This window comes from Panthera onca, chromosome B4 (assembly GCF_046562875.1).
Source record: "Panthera onca isolate mPanOnc1 chromosome B4, mPanOnc1 haplotype 2, whole genome shotgun sequence".
NCBI lineage: Eukaryota > Metazoa > Chordata > Mammalia > Carnivora > Felidae > Panthera > Panthera onca.
Window position 1 is genome coordinate 84,547,390 of NC_138345.1, and position 15,348 is coordinate 84,562,737.

The 15,348-nt window shown below is 40.2% G+C and overlaps 1 protein-coding gene across 2 annotated transcripts in view; it reads right to left on the bottom strand.

The window, feature by feature from the left end:
• Positions 1-2,043: 2,043 nt before the first annotated feature.
• The window catches only part of LRIG3 (leucine rich repeats and immunoglobulin like domains 3), a 52,439-nt gene continuing 39,134 nt past the window's right edge, over positions 2,044-15,348 (bottom strand). The window contains exons 13-19 of one of the 2 annotated variants that reach the window (XM_060657102.3): positions 13,463-13,783; positions 11,652-11,933; positions 10,226-10,678; positions 9,305-9,463; positions 7,355-7,498; positions 6,986-7,261; positions 2,044-5,762 (exon numbers count right to left, since the gene is read on the bottom strand). In XM_060657102.3, coding sequence (XP_060513085.3) covers positions 5,518-5,762; positions 6,986-7,261; positions 7,355-7,498; positions 9,305-9,463; positions 10,226-10,678; positions 11,652-11,933; positions 13,463-13,783 — 1,880 coding nt within the window. In that variant the 3' untranslated portion in view covers positions 2,044-5,517. The remainder of the gene's footprint in view (positions 5,763-6,985; positions 7,262-7,354; positions 7,499-9,304; positions 9,464-10,225; positions 10,679-11,651; positions 11,934-13,462; positions 13,784-15,348) is intronic. The other variant, XM_060657103.3, reaches the window with a different exon arrangement.

A 15,348-nucleotide genomic window follows, 5' to 3' on the forward strand; every position in this document is an offset into this window, starting at 1 on the left:
GAAACACAGTTGCAAAAATCTGTATGACCAAATACACTCAATAAGCCTCCTTTAAAAGTATATCCATGGTTGAGGTGGAAAGAGAGGACATTGTAACAGCGGTGGGATGTACCACTGCAAGAGGATGCTCAGTAAATGCTAGCAGGGTCGAGGACTTAGTGACCTGCCACAACAGAACCCAAGTCCTGGCATCTATGTTAGGGCTGGTCATTGAGGCCAAGCTGTTCATTTTTAAAAGGGAGCTTGATAAATTAATGAAGAACAAAGTCAATGAGCATCTTGGGCTGTTCTTCATTTTAAAATATGATTTTAAGCAGGGGCAGGACAAGCTGTTATAAATACACCCCAAATGCCATGTTCAAGTGCAATAAGCACTTTTTTCCTCACTTATGTTGCTAGTCTTCAAAGCAAATATCCCAGGTTGGTGGGGAGACCGTATTCCATTCAGCCATTCAGAGACCCAGTCTCTCCTACAGGTGAAGTCAAGGAAGAGCAGCTCTCGGCTATGGCTTTCCAATCAGACAGCTGCAGGAAAAGGACATGGATGGGTGCTTGTAAGTAAAGGTTGTGTGTCCAGGCTTTCTACTTCTGTTCACATTCCACTGGGGGGAAAAGTCACACAGCGATAGACACACCTAAATGCAAGGTGACTGAGAAATATATAGTAGCTGGGCAGCCATATGTGCAGTTCCTACCCAAATAAAAATCTGTTGACACACCTGGCCACCTGTTTACTTTTAGTAAACTGAACAGGAAATTATTTTCCTGCTGACTGCTGGACCAAATCATCTGGTGATTGTTTGAAAAAGAAACAAAGATCTTTTGACTTCCTTTAGTTCTTTCTAGAAGGCGTCCTACTGACACACAGGTTAACTGTTTTTAGTATTTTTCATACAATGACATCACAGCTAGCTTTGTAACTAACAGCTTCCTGTGTTACTCTCATGACAGTTCATATGAAGTTCTATGGGAAAACATTGCTACGTGTGGGGCAAAAAGAAAAAGCTTGCTTTTCAAGGAGCCTCTGGATTCGAACAGAAGAAAAATAAACATTTCAGGACAATAATTTTTTCGTATGTCTAGGAGTTTCTTTGGGGAAAAATATGAGTATTTAAAATATTTAATATTTAATAGCCCAAGCATCTAAGATAGCACCTAAGAGTACTCAAAAAAAAGTATGCAAAAAAAATGAGAAAATACACACAAGGACAAGAGTGTTGTTGCCAAATTTCAACTTTAGGCTGTACATGTGTCAATATAAACCACAGAGGTGCATAGGGGCTGGTCAGGGGTACTGTACTGTTCTCTGAAAAGCTGGGAGTAGGGGGTTGCAAAGCGGGTACGGTTTGAAGGGTGGGCTGGATCTATGAGTGAAAGATCTTATACACCATAAATGGGATTTAAAGCTTAGCCATCAATGGTTTTTAAACAGGAAAGTGACCAATTCAGATCTAGTTTAGAAAACTAATTTTGTGAAACAATGAATCGGGTAGGAGAGAGACAAAGGACAAAAGACAGATGAGGGTCTGAACTTGGCAGTGGCAATGGGCTAAGAGGGAAGGCATAAACCATCTTGAGGACATTCAGGTGCAAAATCAATAGGAGTGGTGATTACTGATGATTAAACATGGAAAGGAGTACCAGAAATGAAATTGTTCTGGGATGCAGGTGGGAAACCTGGATAATCAACTTGTTCTAGGACACGCTGAGTGAAGTGCATTTAACACTTGTAGATAGTTCCATTAAAATTACAAAGTTAGTTAAAAAATAGCTACAGGGGCCAAAGCTATTTAATGCAAGGTATTATAAGTATTTATGAACCTGCTTCCTGTCCCTCTGATTAATTAGGACAAGGATCATTTTACTCATTTCTCTATCACTGATTCAAAATATACATACAACTAAGTATATAAGAAATGTCTGACAGCTGAGAGTGTGTTATCAAATTTCCACTCTGAGCTGTAGATAGATCAAAACAAAACCATATGCAGAAATATCACAGTAACTACCAAAACAATGACAATCTCATGAAGGCATTAGGTGTTATGTTTAAACAGGATTAAAAAAAAAAGTTTACTTGTTAAAAGCTAAAATCAACCATAAAACCCAACAGAGATACATGAAAATTATAGAAATCCGAGAGTGAAATTGTAACAATTGTGGATTGCTTTGCCTTATTAAGATGTATTCTTAAAAATTCTTTAAAACATGTAATTCTAATAAAAGGCTACATGCGAATACTGATTATAATTTCTTATGCTCATGGATATCAATCAACATATGGGAGGATACAGAATTCGGACCCTAGACACTAAAACCGGTAGAAATGATAATTATCTTGAAATTTTTACAATAGAGAGATTTGGGGAAACTGTATACATTTCAATCTATAATATAGATTTTCATGTTTTTTAATCTCAGTAATACATCTCAAGTTAAATCAAACATCTTTATTAAAAGACACCAATTATCAGATTTCTCAAAAAAAACAAAAACAAAAACAAACCAAATGGTCCCAAATATTGGGATCAATATTTCTCTGTTAAAAGACTTTCTTTTTATACATTAGTTTAAAAAGTGCCTCATGGAAAAGGTAAGTTCTGGTAACTGGATATTTCTCAAATATTGAAATAATTCCAATTCATGAAGAAACCGTACCCCTCTTTGAAGACTCTAATAGTTTTTTTGGCAGGACGCTGAGCTATTCAATGTGTTCATGGAATGCCGTCTTAAAAAATAGTGAGTTCTAAATTATCCTATTACACAAGTCCAACCACTGCAGATTCCGAGAGTGGGAGGCACATAGCAGGCTCTCTGTGGTGACATTTGGTTCTCCTTCTTGAAAAATACCCCTGTAGCACATCTATTGTAATGTTGGTTATAACTTACTTCCTATCACATTAAATCAAAAGGACTAACACCCTTCAGGTGTGTACAAATAGCAATTCACTTTCCTTTTTGACATCAAGTTTTTAAAAATAGTACCATTGGCTTTATTCTGAGAAGTAATTTCTGGCTTCTGTTAAGAGGACTGTGAAAGTGAGTTGTAAACGTTCCACAGACTAGACATTACGAAATATTGCTGGGGCACCTGGGTGGCTGTTGGGTAAGTGTCCGACTTTGGCTCAGGTCATGATCTCACGGTTCCTGGGTTCGAGCCCTGAGTCGGGCTCTGTGGTGACAGCTCAGGGCCTGGAGCCTGCTTCGGATTCTGTGTCTCCCTCTCTCTCTGCTCCTCCCCTGCTCATACTCGGTCTCTCACAAAAATAAACATTAAAAAAATTTTTTTAATGTTGCCTGCCACAGTTATATAACCTTTATGTCCGAATATCTTAAAAAACAGGTTGAGATTACACACAGTAACGATGTTATCATTAGCACTGGTAATGAAGAAAACACTATGAAAGTGGCGTGAACATCTATTAAGACATGTTGTATGTGAATTAGTCTTTATCAGAAAGCACAGAAAGATTAAATTGAAAAATTTTAGGCATTATTTTTCATAAACTAAATGATTTGGTATTTATCTTTTTCTGAAGTCTGTATTATTCTAGGATATATTAATACTTACTAGATTCATTTTGTGATTATATACGTTCTTTTCCTGCAAATGTCAAAGAGAAATTGAGCTCCTGTTTTTCCACACAGCTAAAATTATCTGTAATCCATATATACACACAGAGTAAAAGGGAAAAATCATATTAAAGTAGAGTGAATATAATTTTTGAATTTCAAGTGTTAATGATTTAAACCTTTGTGGCTAAGTCCGGAAAAATGAAATCCGTTAAAAGAAGTTCTTAATCATTGAATAGGCCCCCATCAATGCTTGCAACACATCTGGCAATAATGAAGACAAGTTAGTAAGATTTTGAAAGTCTGGCAATATGATAAAGCCAAAGCATACAAAATCACTTCTCTGCACATAGTCACTGGTGTTCCAAGGAAGGATCAACTTCCTGTCCTAGACTCTGATGTCTACATTAAAAGAAGAAAATCTTACTACAGTCTGGGGTCGTTTCTGGCTCACAGACAGCAAAACTGGACACTCCCTAAGCAGGAAAACGTCACCCCCCCCCCAACATATCCTCCGAGAAGAATCTGCTTTTCTAACACTTTAGTTCAAACACACTTTAGTTCAAAGGACTGACAATGGCATAAATTCACACCTTCATCAGGTTGGATTTTAAAGCTTAATGTGCTATGCATTAACTCTTCCCATATATATTTAACTATTATTGGGCAAGAGGATTGGTCTTTAAACTATAGACGTAAACAAGAATTGCCTTTAAAAAATCCAATTTCATCACCTGAATTAGTAGACTTAAGTTTACTTCAAGTAATTGAAATAATGTCAATTTTAAAGATGACTATATTCATGTTTTGTGTGTATATACGCACCATGTAATGACATTTTCACTTAAATACTATTTAAAACAAATATTTTAAATAGTTTAAGTAACAGATTTGATACTCAGTTTTTACCAAAAGCAGGATAACCAAATTAGGAAAATATTTTAATTCTTTAGAATAGCTTAAAAGTACCTTTTTTATAAGAACTGCTCATCCAACACAAAATCAGTAAAAAAATAGCCAAGATTTCTATCAGCATCCCACTATAACCTGGAACAGTAAATGAAAATCACCTCTGTTATAGCCACTTTAACTACAGAAATGTGCAGTAAACCATGCTCTTGTTATAATTAAAGGGATGGTAAATGTGAAACTATTTGGAAAAGCACAAGGCATCAGGCCACGTAAGGCATTATTATAATTAAAGAAACATGGCTTGAGCAGTGATTTAAGCAATGGTGGTTGCACTACATTATACCAGACTATACCAACAAATGTTTGTAAAGTTAGAAATAAATTAATACACCTCGAATCTTTGTAGCTCTTTTTCGTTTACAATGTGCTTTTATATACACTAATCTGATTTGAGTTTGCATTACCTCAACTCTGTGTGATAGGCAGAATGGTCAGTTTTTGCTCATATTTTAATGTGCTAAGTAGAATTTCCTTCAATTTGGACGTGATAATATGAAATTATTAAGCCTAAAATGTGTTGAGAACAACAAAAACTGTAATTGTATAGATGGGGCTTAGGATCAAAATGACACATTTTATTAAATGCAATGTGCAAAATAAAATGAAGTGACCTCTATTCAAAAAAGGTACAAGACAGGTATTAATTAAAATGTTTTAGTACTCATTTTCAATAAAAAGAAATCTGGCATTATAAAAATACATAAAAGTCATGGATTCATACCATTAATTTACATTAAGATTTTTTTTTCACATAAAACAAAGTTAAAATAGTTTAAAAAGGTATCCTTATATGAAAGTTACTCCCAGTATAAAATTTTTTATAACTTTTTGTAATTTTGGTCCATCTGTATAAATAAGACATTTTATCCTTTTAAAATTCATAACTCCATTTAAAAACATAGGATTCTCTCTCTTTTAAATAAAAGTCTGCTTGAGGTAGTATGTTAGAGCTCTTCTTTGCTCCTACTCAGTCTAGGTGTCCAAGTCATAAGACTGAAAATTTGGAGTCCTATGGTTTTCTAAGGTCTGTTGATAGGTACACGTGTGATTTTCTTGCTGAAAATCTGTCCTTTCTTTCCCATATTCCTCTGACTCAGAGTCCAAGTCTGGGGAAGAACGAGCTTTTAGGTGAAATGCTCTTGGCTGACAATCTGATGGCTGTCCAAAGCTTGAAAAAGCATCCAGGTGAGCTCTCTTCAGAGGCTTTCCAAATGTTCCTGAAAGAAAACAAAAAACAAACAAAACAAAAAAGACCCCTTAACATATGGGTCCTTTGGCTAGTATGGATATTAAAACATTTTAAATGAAGGAGCATCTTACCCCGTGAGCACAAATAAGTGTTTTGTACAAGTCACTTATGGTTTCAGGTATATGTGCATCTGTGTTATGGAGAGAGAACTTACGGAACGGAGCTGAGGAATGAACACATATGTCCAATCATTGCATTTCATAACCTACAGTAATATTAATCACTGTGCAATGAAGTTCCCCAATGTAAGTTCTTCCAAATCCTAGCTTTGTTACTGAAGGGTCCACAATTTTCCATGAAGGAGATATGGATTGTTGGTTACAACTAAATTGTGCCTAGATACAGAAACTTTCTCTCAAAATCATCCCAATGCCTTGCCCTTTCTTCTTCACTAACAAAATATTATTTGACTCAAATTCTTGTTGCAGTCATATAAAAGATATTTTCATTGTTAAAAGAAGGAATATAAGTAGTTACACTGTGACAAAACAAAATTTCTTAAAAGCTGGTAAACGGTTTTAAAATTCCATTTTTTAAAAACAAGATAATTTGTGGTTCATTTTCCCATATCCTCACTCAGTGAAAAGATGGCCTCAGTTCTATCCGTTGCTTGTCTGAAGCACTAGACCAAAAAACTCACAAATGAGTCTTGGCACTAGCCAGTGTCTACCACCACCAACTTGGGCTTTAAGGCTCTGACGGGCTCCTCCACCAAAGCAGTCCGGCTTGGCAGACGGGCAGATGTTGCCAAGCAGGACGCTGTCCACCCTCCGACCGTGGTCCAAGTGTGAGCACCACCAGACAGCCCAAACCACAATCATGCAGCACGCACAACTCCACCCCAAAAGCTGCCGTAGCCCAAAACCACTTTTTCCACATGGCTGACAAATGGAGCTCCTAAGTCACTCCCCAAATTCTTGTCTTCTAGATGATGCCACACACAGTGTTAACCAGAAAGCTCCTAGGGCTTACTTACGGATTACATATATAATCAAGGAAAATCCCCCGTGGCTGACTCCGCCTTTAGAAACACGTGTACTAACTCACAGGATGTCATGACAACACCATTTCAACAACAACAACGACAAAACACTCTTCACAAGTTTGGCATCTGAGGCGCTCGCTGCTCTCCCACATACAACATGGAATGTGAGTCCTGAGTTAAGGGGTCTACTAAGTTAATAAACTCACCCATGAAAGAATTACTTGAAGCAACTGATGCTGGCTCTGGACTTAGACTGAAATCTAAAGAGGACTTGTTTAGACACAAACTTTTCATTCCGGGTCCTTCATTCTGAGAGTAAGTGGAGTTGATTAATTTCCTCACATGTGAAGGCCATCCTACATCACTGCCATTCTGTTCACAGGATTCTTCTGAAGGATAAGGACATGGGTAGCACTCCTTTTTCTTTATGTGACTGGGCTCACAGTGGTCCATTAAAGCTGTTCTCAGGTCAGGGCCACAGCCTTTCGAATTTGGGGACATAATCAGAAAGAGCCAGAGTTAGTGCTTCTGAAAATCTCTCCAGGAAACAGGACTCAGATAAGAAAACCACATACCTGTATGATAGGCTTCAAAAGGATCGGAGCCACATACATTCCCCTTCAAATACACAGGGCCTGAGGATCCCAAAAAGGGACAAAGGAATGGATCCGTGGAAACTTCCACATCGGCTTCACTGCTATTGTCGATATTGCACGTTCCTTTAAAACAGACATCTCGGTCACCAAATGAATTTGATTCAAGTATCCTTCAACACTGTCTCCACTTTTGGTATTTTTCCATTATTTAGAGACAAAAATTTTGGATAGAATGACATATAAAAGAAATAAATTGCAGAAATTTATAGCAGGAAATTTACTGAGGCCTATGGATTAGTAACTAACTAAATCTGTGCCATCTTACAGAAAGAGTCACTTGATTAACCATCATACGGACGTGTTCACCTGGGTGAGCCTCCCCGCCCGGCTTACGAGAGAAACTGATCCGTGTGTCTGCGTACAGCACCTAAAGCAGCCATGGTCTGAAACACATGATGGCATCAGCACTGCCCTCTTCCTCCATAATGTCACAGGTGAGCAGGATGAGGAAGGGGCCTTCAGCAAATGATCTCTGAATGCCCAGCTCAAAGATGAGCTTGGCCAAAAAAAAAAAATAAATCCCTACTGTGAGTATCTGAGCCAAAAAACCCAGAAATGATATGCCAGTTAGCAGTGGCCACAGTAGAAGGAGGACAAGAGATGTGGTGCAGGTGAGAGATGCCATGATAGGCCATGTGCCTGAGAAGTAGGAACCGGGCAGTCTTCGAGAGAAGAGACTGTGCAGAATGCGATCAGTGATGCTGGTGGCCTCTGGAGCTGCTGACAGCACCAATCTCCAGCCCCGGCGCCCACGTGACACAGCATTATTGCGTTCCAGTTCTGTTGCTTTAAACTTTCATAAATGTCTCGGGTAAACCCTGCTACATTTGAACAAGCTTGGGCTTCTGCCCTTTGCAACCAAATGAGCCCAACCAGAACACCCACTTGGGTGTGCAAATCTTCTATCTCTAGACCGCTGCCTTGCCAAGCACTTTGTGATTATTTGTTCAAATTTTTGTCTCATCACTGACTACACTATGAGACTGAAAACAAGTATCTTCCCTCTTGACTACAGAGCCCACCACAGAGCAGATATTCAATAAATGCTTGTGGGACAAGATGGTAAAATGTTTGAAAAGAATGTCAATAGCTTTCACTTTTTGAGCCCTTTAGTATGTGCCAAGCACTATGCAGTTTTCCAGTATCATTTTAATTTCACAACAACCTAATAAGTACTATAGAAATGCCCAAGGATACACAGGGAGTAAGTGTCAGAAGTGGGTCTTGAACCAAGCCTGTGTGCTTGCCTTATGCTGCCTCCATGGTTATTCTTAAAACCACACAGTTCTTTTTTTAATGCTTATTTTTGACAGAAAGACAGAATGTGAGTGGGGAAGGGGCAGAGAAAGAGGAGACACAGAATCCAAAGCAGGTTCCAAGCTCTGAGCTGTCACCACAGAACCCAATGCAGGGCTCGAACCCAGGAACTGTGAGATCATGACCTGAGCTGAAGTTGGAAGCCGAAGTTGGAAGCCGACTGAGCCACCCAGGTGCCCCAAAACCATACAGTTCTTAAAGAGTCAGAATTTGATTCCTCTCATTTGACTTTTAAGACCATACATGAAACCAGTTAACGTCATTTAAAAAAGGAGAACGTTCGGGGCCAAAGAGCATTTACGGTGTAAAGAAAATACTGTGTTGCATGGGGAAATTAAACTTTAGTTCTTCCACTGGTCTTCTATTATTATCAGAAACAAAGATTTTTCCAGTATTTAAGAGAACAGCATAAAAGTATTTAGTTTCAAGCTTTGCTAGTGATGCTAGGCCAGTTCCTGAATATATGAGTGTATCGATTTCTTGAACTGTACTTCAGCCTTCCATCAAATTATTTCAAAACAACTACAGCCCGTGTTCATTTTAAACACTTACCGTTACTGTCGTGTTGCGGTAAGAAAAATCCTCCTCCTGAAGAAGTGACGAACTGGTGGTGGCTTCCACTTTCTGAGGAGATGTACCCATCCTGCCTGTCGGCTAAGGTTCCCTGAGATGACAAATAACTAGGGATATCTGCTGGCAAGTTGGTCTCATCTACAATCCAACAACAGCACTCTGTTAACCCAGGATGACCGTACGTACCCCACAGCCTTCCTTGATGAACAGTAAATACTGTTTGGGTTTCTGTACAAATCAAGTAAACCTCCTCCTGAAAACCCATCTTGATTGTATAGTATTTAGGTAAGGAAGATTAGGGCTTTCTGTCTGCTGCTCGGCAAGCACAAGCCCATTTTCTACTGATCTTCTACAGAATACCCCTCCCAAATTTCAAAAAATAAAGGCTTAGGAATTTTCATGGGATGTATCTAAGCTCTTGAATTAAGCTTGATTTCTGCCATTTTTCCAACTTAATATTTACCAGCAGAGGAGTCTGCACGTATTAGTCAAGTGACAGCCCCCTCCCACTAATAACAGGATCCTCCCCAGATGGCTGCACGCACATGACAAGACAAAGAACTACGTCAGCGTGTAAAGCTCACAGCTGAAAGGCTGCTCCTGTTCTCCATCACCACCGTGTGAAAGAGTGAGTCTGTTTTACTCTGTGATTTGGGCTGTATCTCACAGCCAACAGGATATTCTGATGAGGTTTTAACAAAAAGGATTAATCTTTAAATGTCAGCTTTCTTTGGGGCTGAGGTGTTATTTTTAGCTAACCGTATTTCTGCAGCTTGCAACAAGTGAGTCACCCCTCTGCCATGGCCTCAGGATGTGAGACATACATTCTAGACGAAAATTACCACGGGACCACAAACACACATGACGACGGCCCCCTGTGCCAAGCTTCTGTTTACACACCTGTGTTGGTAATGCTGCAATCTTCGTTCCTCCGCCTTGTGTGGTATATGATGACCACCCACACGAGCGACGTGCCCACCACACAGCAAACCACTGCTATGATCACGACGCCCACGGTGGCCCATCCGTCGTCGTCTAATGACGAAGCGGTCATCTGAGGGGAGTCGCAGGTGGGAGTGGGGATCACACTGAGGCGCACGTTGCCTCTCTCAGTGCCAAGGGTATTAGACATTTCACACGTGTACTTCCCAGCATCGCTGACATCAGAGTCCACAATGATCAGCAGCTGATTGCCTGCTGCAAAAAAGTGCCTTTCGGTGACCACCAAGGGGCTGTCATCCTTGGTCCAGTTCAGTCTGGGAGGAGGGCTACCTCCAGCAATGCACTGCAGGACGGCCGTTTCTCCCTTGGTTACAGTTCGGTCCAACAGGGGCCGCAGAAAGGATGGTGTCTCTGAAATGACAAGTTATGCTTTTAATCTAAATGAAATTAGGTTCTGCATATCATAAGACCCACTAGTTCAATTTACTAAAACTGGCACCTAACAATGTATTCTTCCACGTCTTAATGTGTACACTTCTTTAAGAGCCTAAATGTGTATACAACATTTGGGATTTCATTTCATTATTTGGCTGTCATTTATTGTGACACCTGTTAAGGATAATATTTACTATTTTTCAAATCTCAGCCTCTCTCACTCTTGGCAAGATTGGGAATTGTGGAAGAGGGGCAATGTGAAACATTTTAGACATTTCTTAGAAACAGAAGATATATAAAAATAATTTTAAGCAGGAGGATGTGTTGATGGAAGAAAGATTTCAGAATGTTTAAATGTTTTAAAGGGAAACTTTCTAGTGCTAGATGTCCAAACCTATATTTAAATTATGAAAGTATTTTTATTTTCTGGTATTCATAGGTTACTTTGCTCAACTCTTTCAAAGATACACAGATGATTAACATATTCAAATGCTTAAAAAGCTCCCGTTGAGGCAAAAGGTAAAAGACAAACTCCTGATTTCCAGAATGGCAGGGCAGGCCACGTAAAGAGAACAGGTCCTTCCCAATCTGCTCACATGTTTTTTTTTTCCTTACATAGTTTTTATAGTGTTAGGATTATTGGTAGAGACTGGGCAATGGGAAGAGGAGGGCAGAGGAAAAGGTGACTCCAAAAAGGGGAAGCTTCAAAGCATTTACTTTTCCCCTGCCCTCGGAACAGAAGAAGCAGATTCATCTCACTGGCCTCAGGCTAGAAGATGTAACGCACTCCCCACGTCGAGCTCCCAAGAAGCCATCTGCCCTCTCCAAGGGAAGGCAGTGTCTTATGGATTACCTCTCACCCTCACAACTTGGGACACTTAGGGCCTCTGGGGGAGCTAGTTATCTTTAAGATTAACTTACATCACGGAACCTGACAACAGCCACCTACCTAGGACAGTCAGAGTCGCATTTGCAGAAATGCTTCCTGCACTGTTCTGAGCTGTGCAGCTATAAACCCCGATGTCCTCTATCTTCACATCCACAATAAAGAACACATCGTCCTCAGGCATAACATGCATGCGTCTCTCCCTCGCAGCAGGGAAGTCTGTGCCCCCGTCCTTCTGCCAGGCTATCTGTGGGGCTGGATGCCCCAGGGCGGCACACTCCAGACGCGCCATTGCCCCAGCCCGGATGGTAAGGTCCATGGGGGTCTTGGTGAAGGAAGGAAGCACTGAAATCAGATAAAGAATATGGGCATCAGTGCTATGGAGTTTTAGCGGTTCATTTCCATCCTGGTTTTTTTTTTTTAAGTACATACCTACCAATGCCCCTGACATAGTTAAGGCTGGTGTTATTTCTGATTGCAAGATAAGGAATGTAAAGCTGAGACGAAGAGATGCCCTCAAGGTTACACAGACACAGAAATGATGAAGTCAGGCTGAAACAACACAGGTCACCTGATGTTCAGAGTGAAGGTCTTTCTGCTATTTTCAAGATACTTCTCAGTTCTCTCAGTAATCATCTGTGAGATCCTGGGCAAATCAATTAATCTCTTTGTACGCTGACCACTCTCTCCTGGCTCCAACATTCTATGACTTTAGATATGTGTTTTGTCCTACAATTTTAAACTCAAAATTGTATGTGTCAGGCCTCAGCAACCATTTGTAGAATGGATACATTAATGTATCATGCAAGAAAATCTCCTACCACGGAAAGTACAAATGATTAAAGATAAAGTGGTAAGACTCCAGTCATAAAAATGTATACCAGCCACACAAAGTAATTACATATTTTTACTAACACTAGCTAATACTTACTGCCTTCAGTGAGCATTCACTGTATTCTAGGTATTCTGCTAAGTTCTCTGTACCAATTATTTTATTTAGTGAAGATCACACCTCTCTGTAAGGTAGGTACCATTATTCCTAATTGAAAGATGTGGGGGGGAAAAAGATGTGGAAATGGAGGCACAGAAAGGTTAAGTAACTTGCTAAGGGTTACACAGCTATAAGCACGAGTTGCAGGATTCCAACCCAGACCTCAGAATTAAAGGCGGTGTGCTCTAACAGCATACATCATGGCCTCCCCGCATCAGACTAATACATTGTTGGGGTGTCTGAGTGGCTCAGGTGGTTGAGTGTCTGACTCTTGATTTTGGCTCAGGCCATGATTCCAGGGTCGTAGGATTGAGATCCACATCAGGGTCAGCATGGAGCCTGCTTGGGATTCTCTCTCTCCCTCTGCCCCTCCTCTGCTTGCACGCACACTCTCCAAAAATTAAAAATGAAAAAAAATGGGGTGCCTGGGTGGCTCAGTTAAGCATTGAACTTTGGCTCAGGCCATGATCTCATGGTTTGTGAGTTCAGGCCCTGTATTGGGCTCTGTGCTAACAGCTCAGAGCCTGGAGCCTGCTTCGGATTCTGTGTCTCCCTCTCTCCCTGCCCCCCCACCCCCACCCCGCTCGCACTCTGTGTCTCTCTCTCTTTCAAAAATAAATAAACATTGCAAAAAATTTAAAAAAAAAGACTAATACATTGTGAACTCCCAGGAGAGCAAAGAGTGTCTGATTCACTCCTGTGTTACCCACCACGATGGGGTCCTCGACACAATAACTGCTTGTGTAGATGCCAAGACTCTTAATTTTGTAGAGAGGCAGAGAAGGGAAGGGTGGGAAACTGAGCAGAAGACAGGGTCAGGAGTAAGAGAAAACCAAATCTAAAAGGCGTCTTTAAATGCAAAAGGAAAAGTCAGATCACATACTATTTACTGTGAGCTTGGCTTTGACAGAGTAGGATGAGCCAAAGTGATTGGAGATGACACACTGATATCTCCCCTCACTGGTGAATTCCACGCTGCGCAGCCGGAGAATGGTGGTGTACTCCATCACCTCGCCGCCTTGGGCCCGCAGGTGTGCGTAATTTTCCATTTCAGCATCATGCAGTAGTTCATTGTCTTTTTTCCAAGCAAAAGTCATCGGGGAATCACTGCTGCTGGCAGCCGAGCAGATAAAACTCAAATTGGAACCTTTTATTGCCGACTGTGTTTCTGGCTGAACCGTGATCTGGGGTTTAGGAAAATCATCTGTTCAAAATGGAGAGGAGAAAACAAAACAATTTTAAGGCTTGAGAGTCCAAAAGCTACTCACTTTTTAATACCAAGAAACCCAAAACAAATGAGGGCTTAGGTTTTACCCTTTGAGTATGTTTCACAAATGGACTAACAGTCCTAGTGTTGAAATGATGGCCTGGGAGAGTGTTTATCAACTAATTTGTTCACTTCAAAGAGAGACAAACTTATTTATCAGTCACTAACTGAGAGGAGACTGCTATTTTGGAAGATAGGTTATCCTAGGCCCCTTATGCTTTTTTCATACAGATACAAGAAGAAATCAGTTATGGAACTTCCAGGCTCAGAGATCATACTTAAATGCTACTTGTTTTGGGGAAGTGTGATTTTTTTCCATGTTACCCATGAGTAAGCAGCAGGGAAATTAAGAAATCACTATCACTAAAGAGCAATTAACACCCCATTTACCAAAGACAGAACCCATATTAAAAAGCAGTAATTTTTAGATACAGCAGAAAAAGATAATCCTGCAGTGAAAGAAAAAGCATCTTTCAAACTTCCTGTGAGACCCTGGCTTCAGCCTGGGGTTTCGGGTGGACAATCAATCAGGCCGCTGTGCTACACTGTTGGAGCTACATTATAATTAGAGCTGAGCAACTCTTTCATTCCAAACAGCTATTTTTAGTTCTCTGTTACTTTTTGGAAAAGTTACCTTCTTGAACTGCAGTTTCTTGGAGATGGTCTAAACCCAGAAGGAAAACAGCTTAGAAATACTGAAATGTATTATCTGGGTGCTCTAGAAAAACAACTCGTGTGAGTGTGTGTGTGTGTGTGTGTGTGTGTGTGTGTGAGAGAGAGAGAGAGAGAGAGAGAGAGAGAGAGAGAGAGAGAATGATTATGTGTGCCTCTGTGTCTGCACGTGTGTGAATGGGGCGTGGGAATGTTCTGATAACTCCAATGCTGCACACTTCCAATACCATGCTGTAATCAGGATGGTTTCTTCTTCCGTGGAATTATTCTAAAATTCTCATCTGGTATATCAATGTTTAGATCCACAATGGAAGGAGTGACAGAAAAATCTAAGGACACCATATGTACGTCTCAAAGTAATCGCGTTCCTATCTTGAGACTAGAGAACTGTGAAATAAGCACCATGGGAAAGGCATGGCTCAGGCCCTTCTAGATGAGTGCCAAAAGCTTATTTAGATCCAAAAGCTACATCAGACATTTTATTTCCAGAAACCGTTGGCACTGTTTAATGCTGCAACCTAAAAAAATATATTTTTCTTGTACTTGACTAAACAATCGTAGGCAAAGCAGTTTCAAATAAATTTTTAAAGGCCAATGTAAAATTAGGTTCTGTAATATCTTAACACACACGCTAAAATTTAAGCACAAGTCGATTTCGTGTTCTATGTGCACATTTATTTTTACAAAGGTCTCCATGGTGGTGAATAGTAAACAGCAGTGTGGTGTGGTAGACAGAAGCCTGCACCAGGGAGATGAGAACCTGGCTTTTGATCCGATCTGCTGACTAGCAACGTGAAGTGTGAGATTTCTGACACTGAGATTCTTAGATG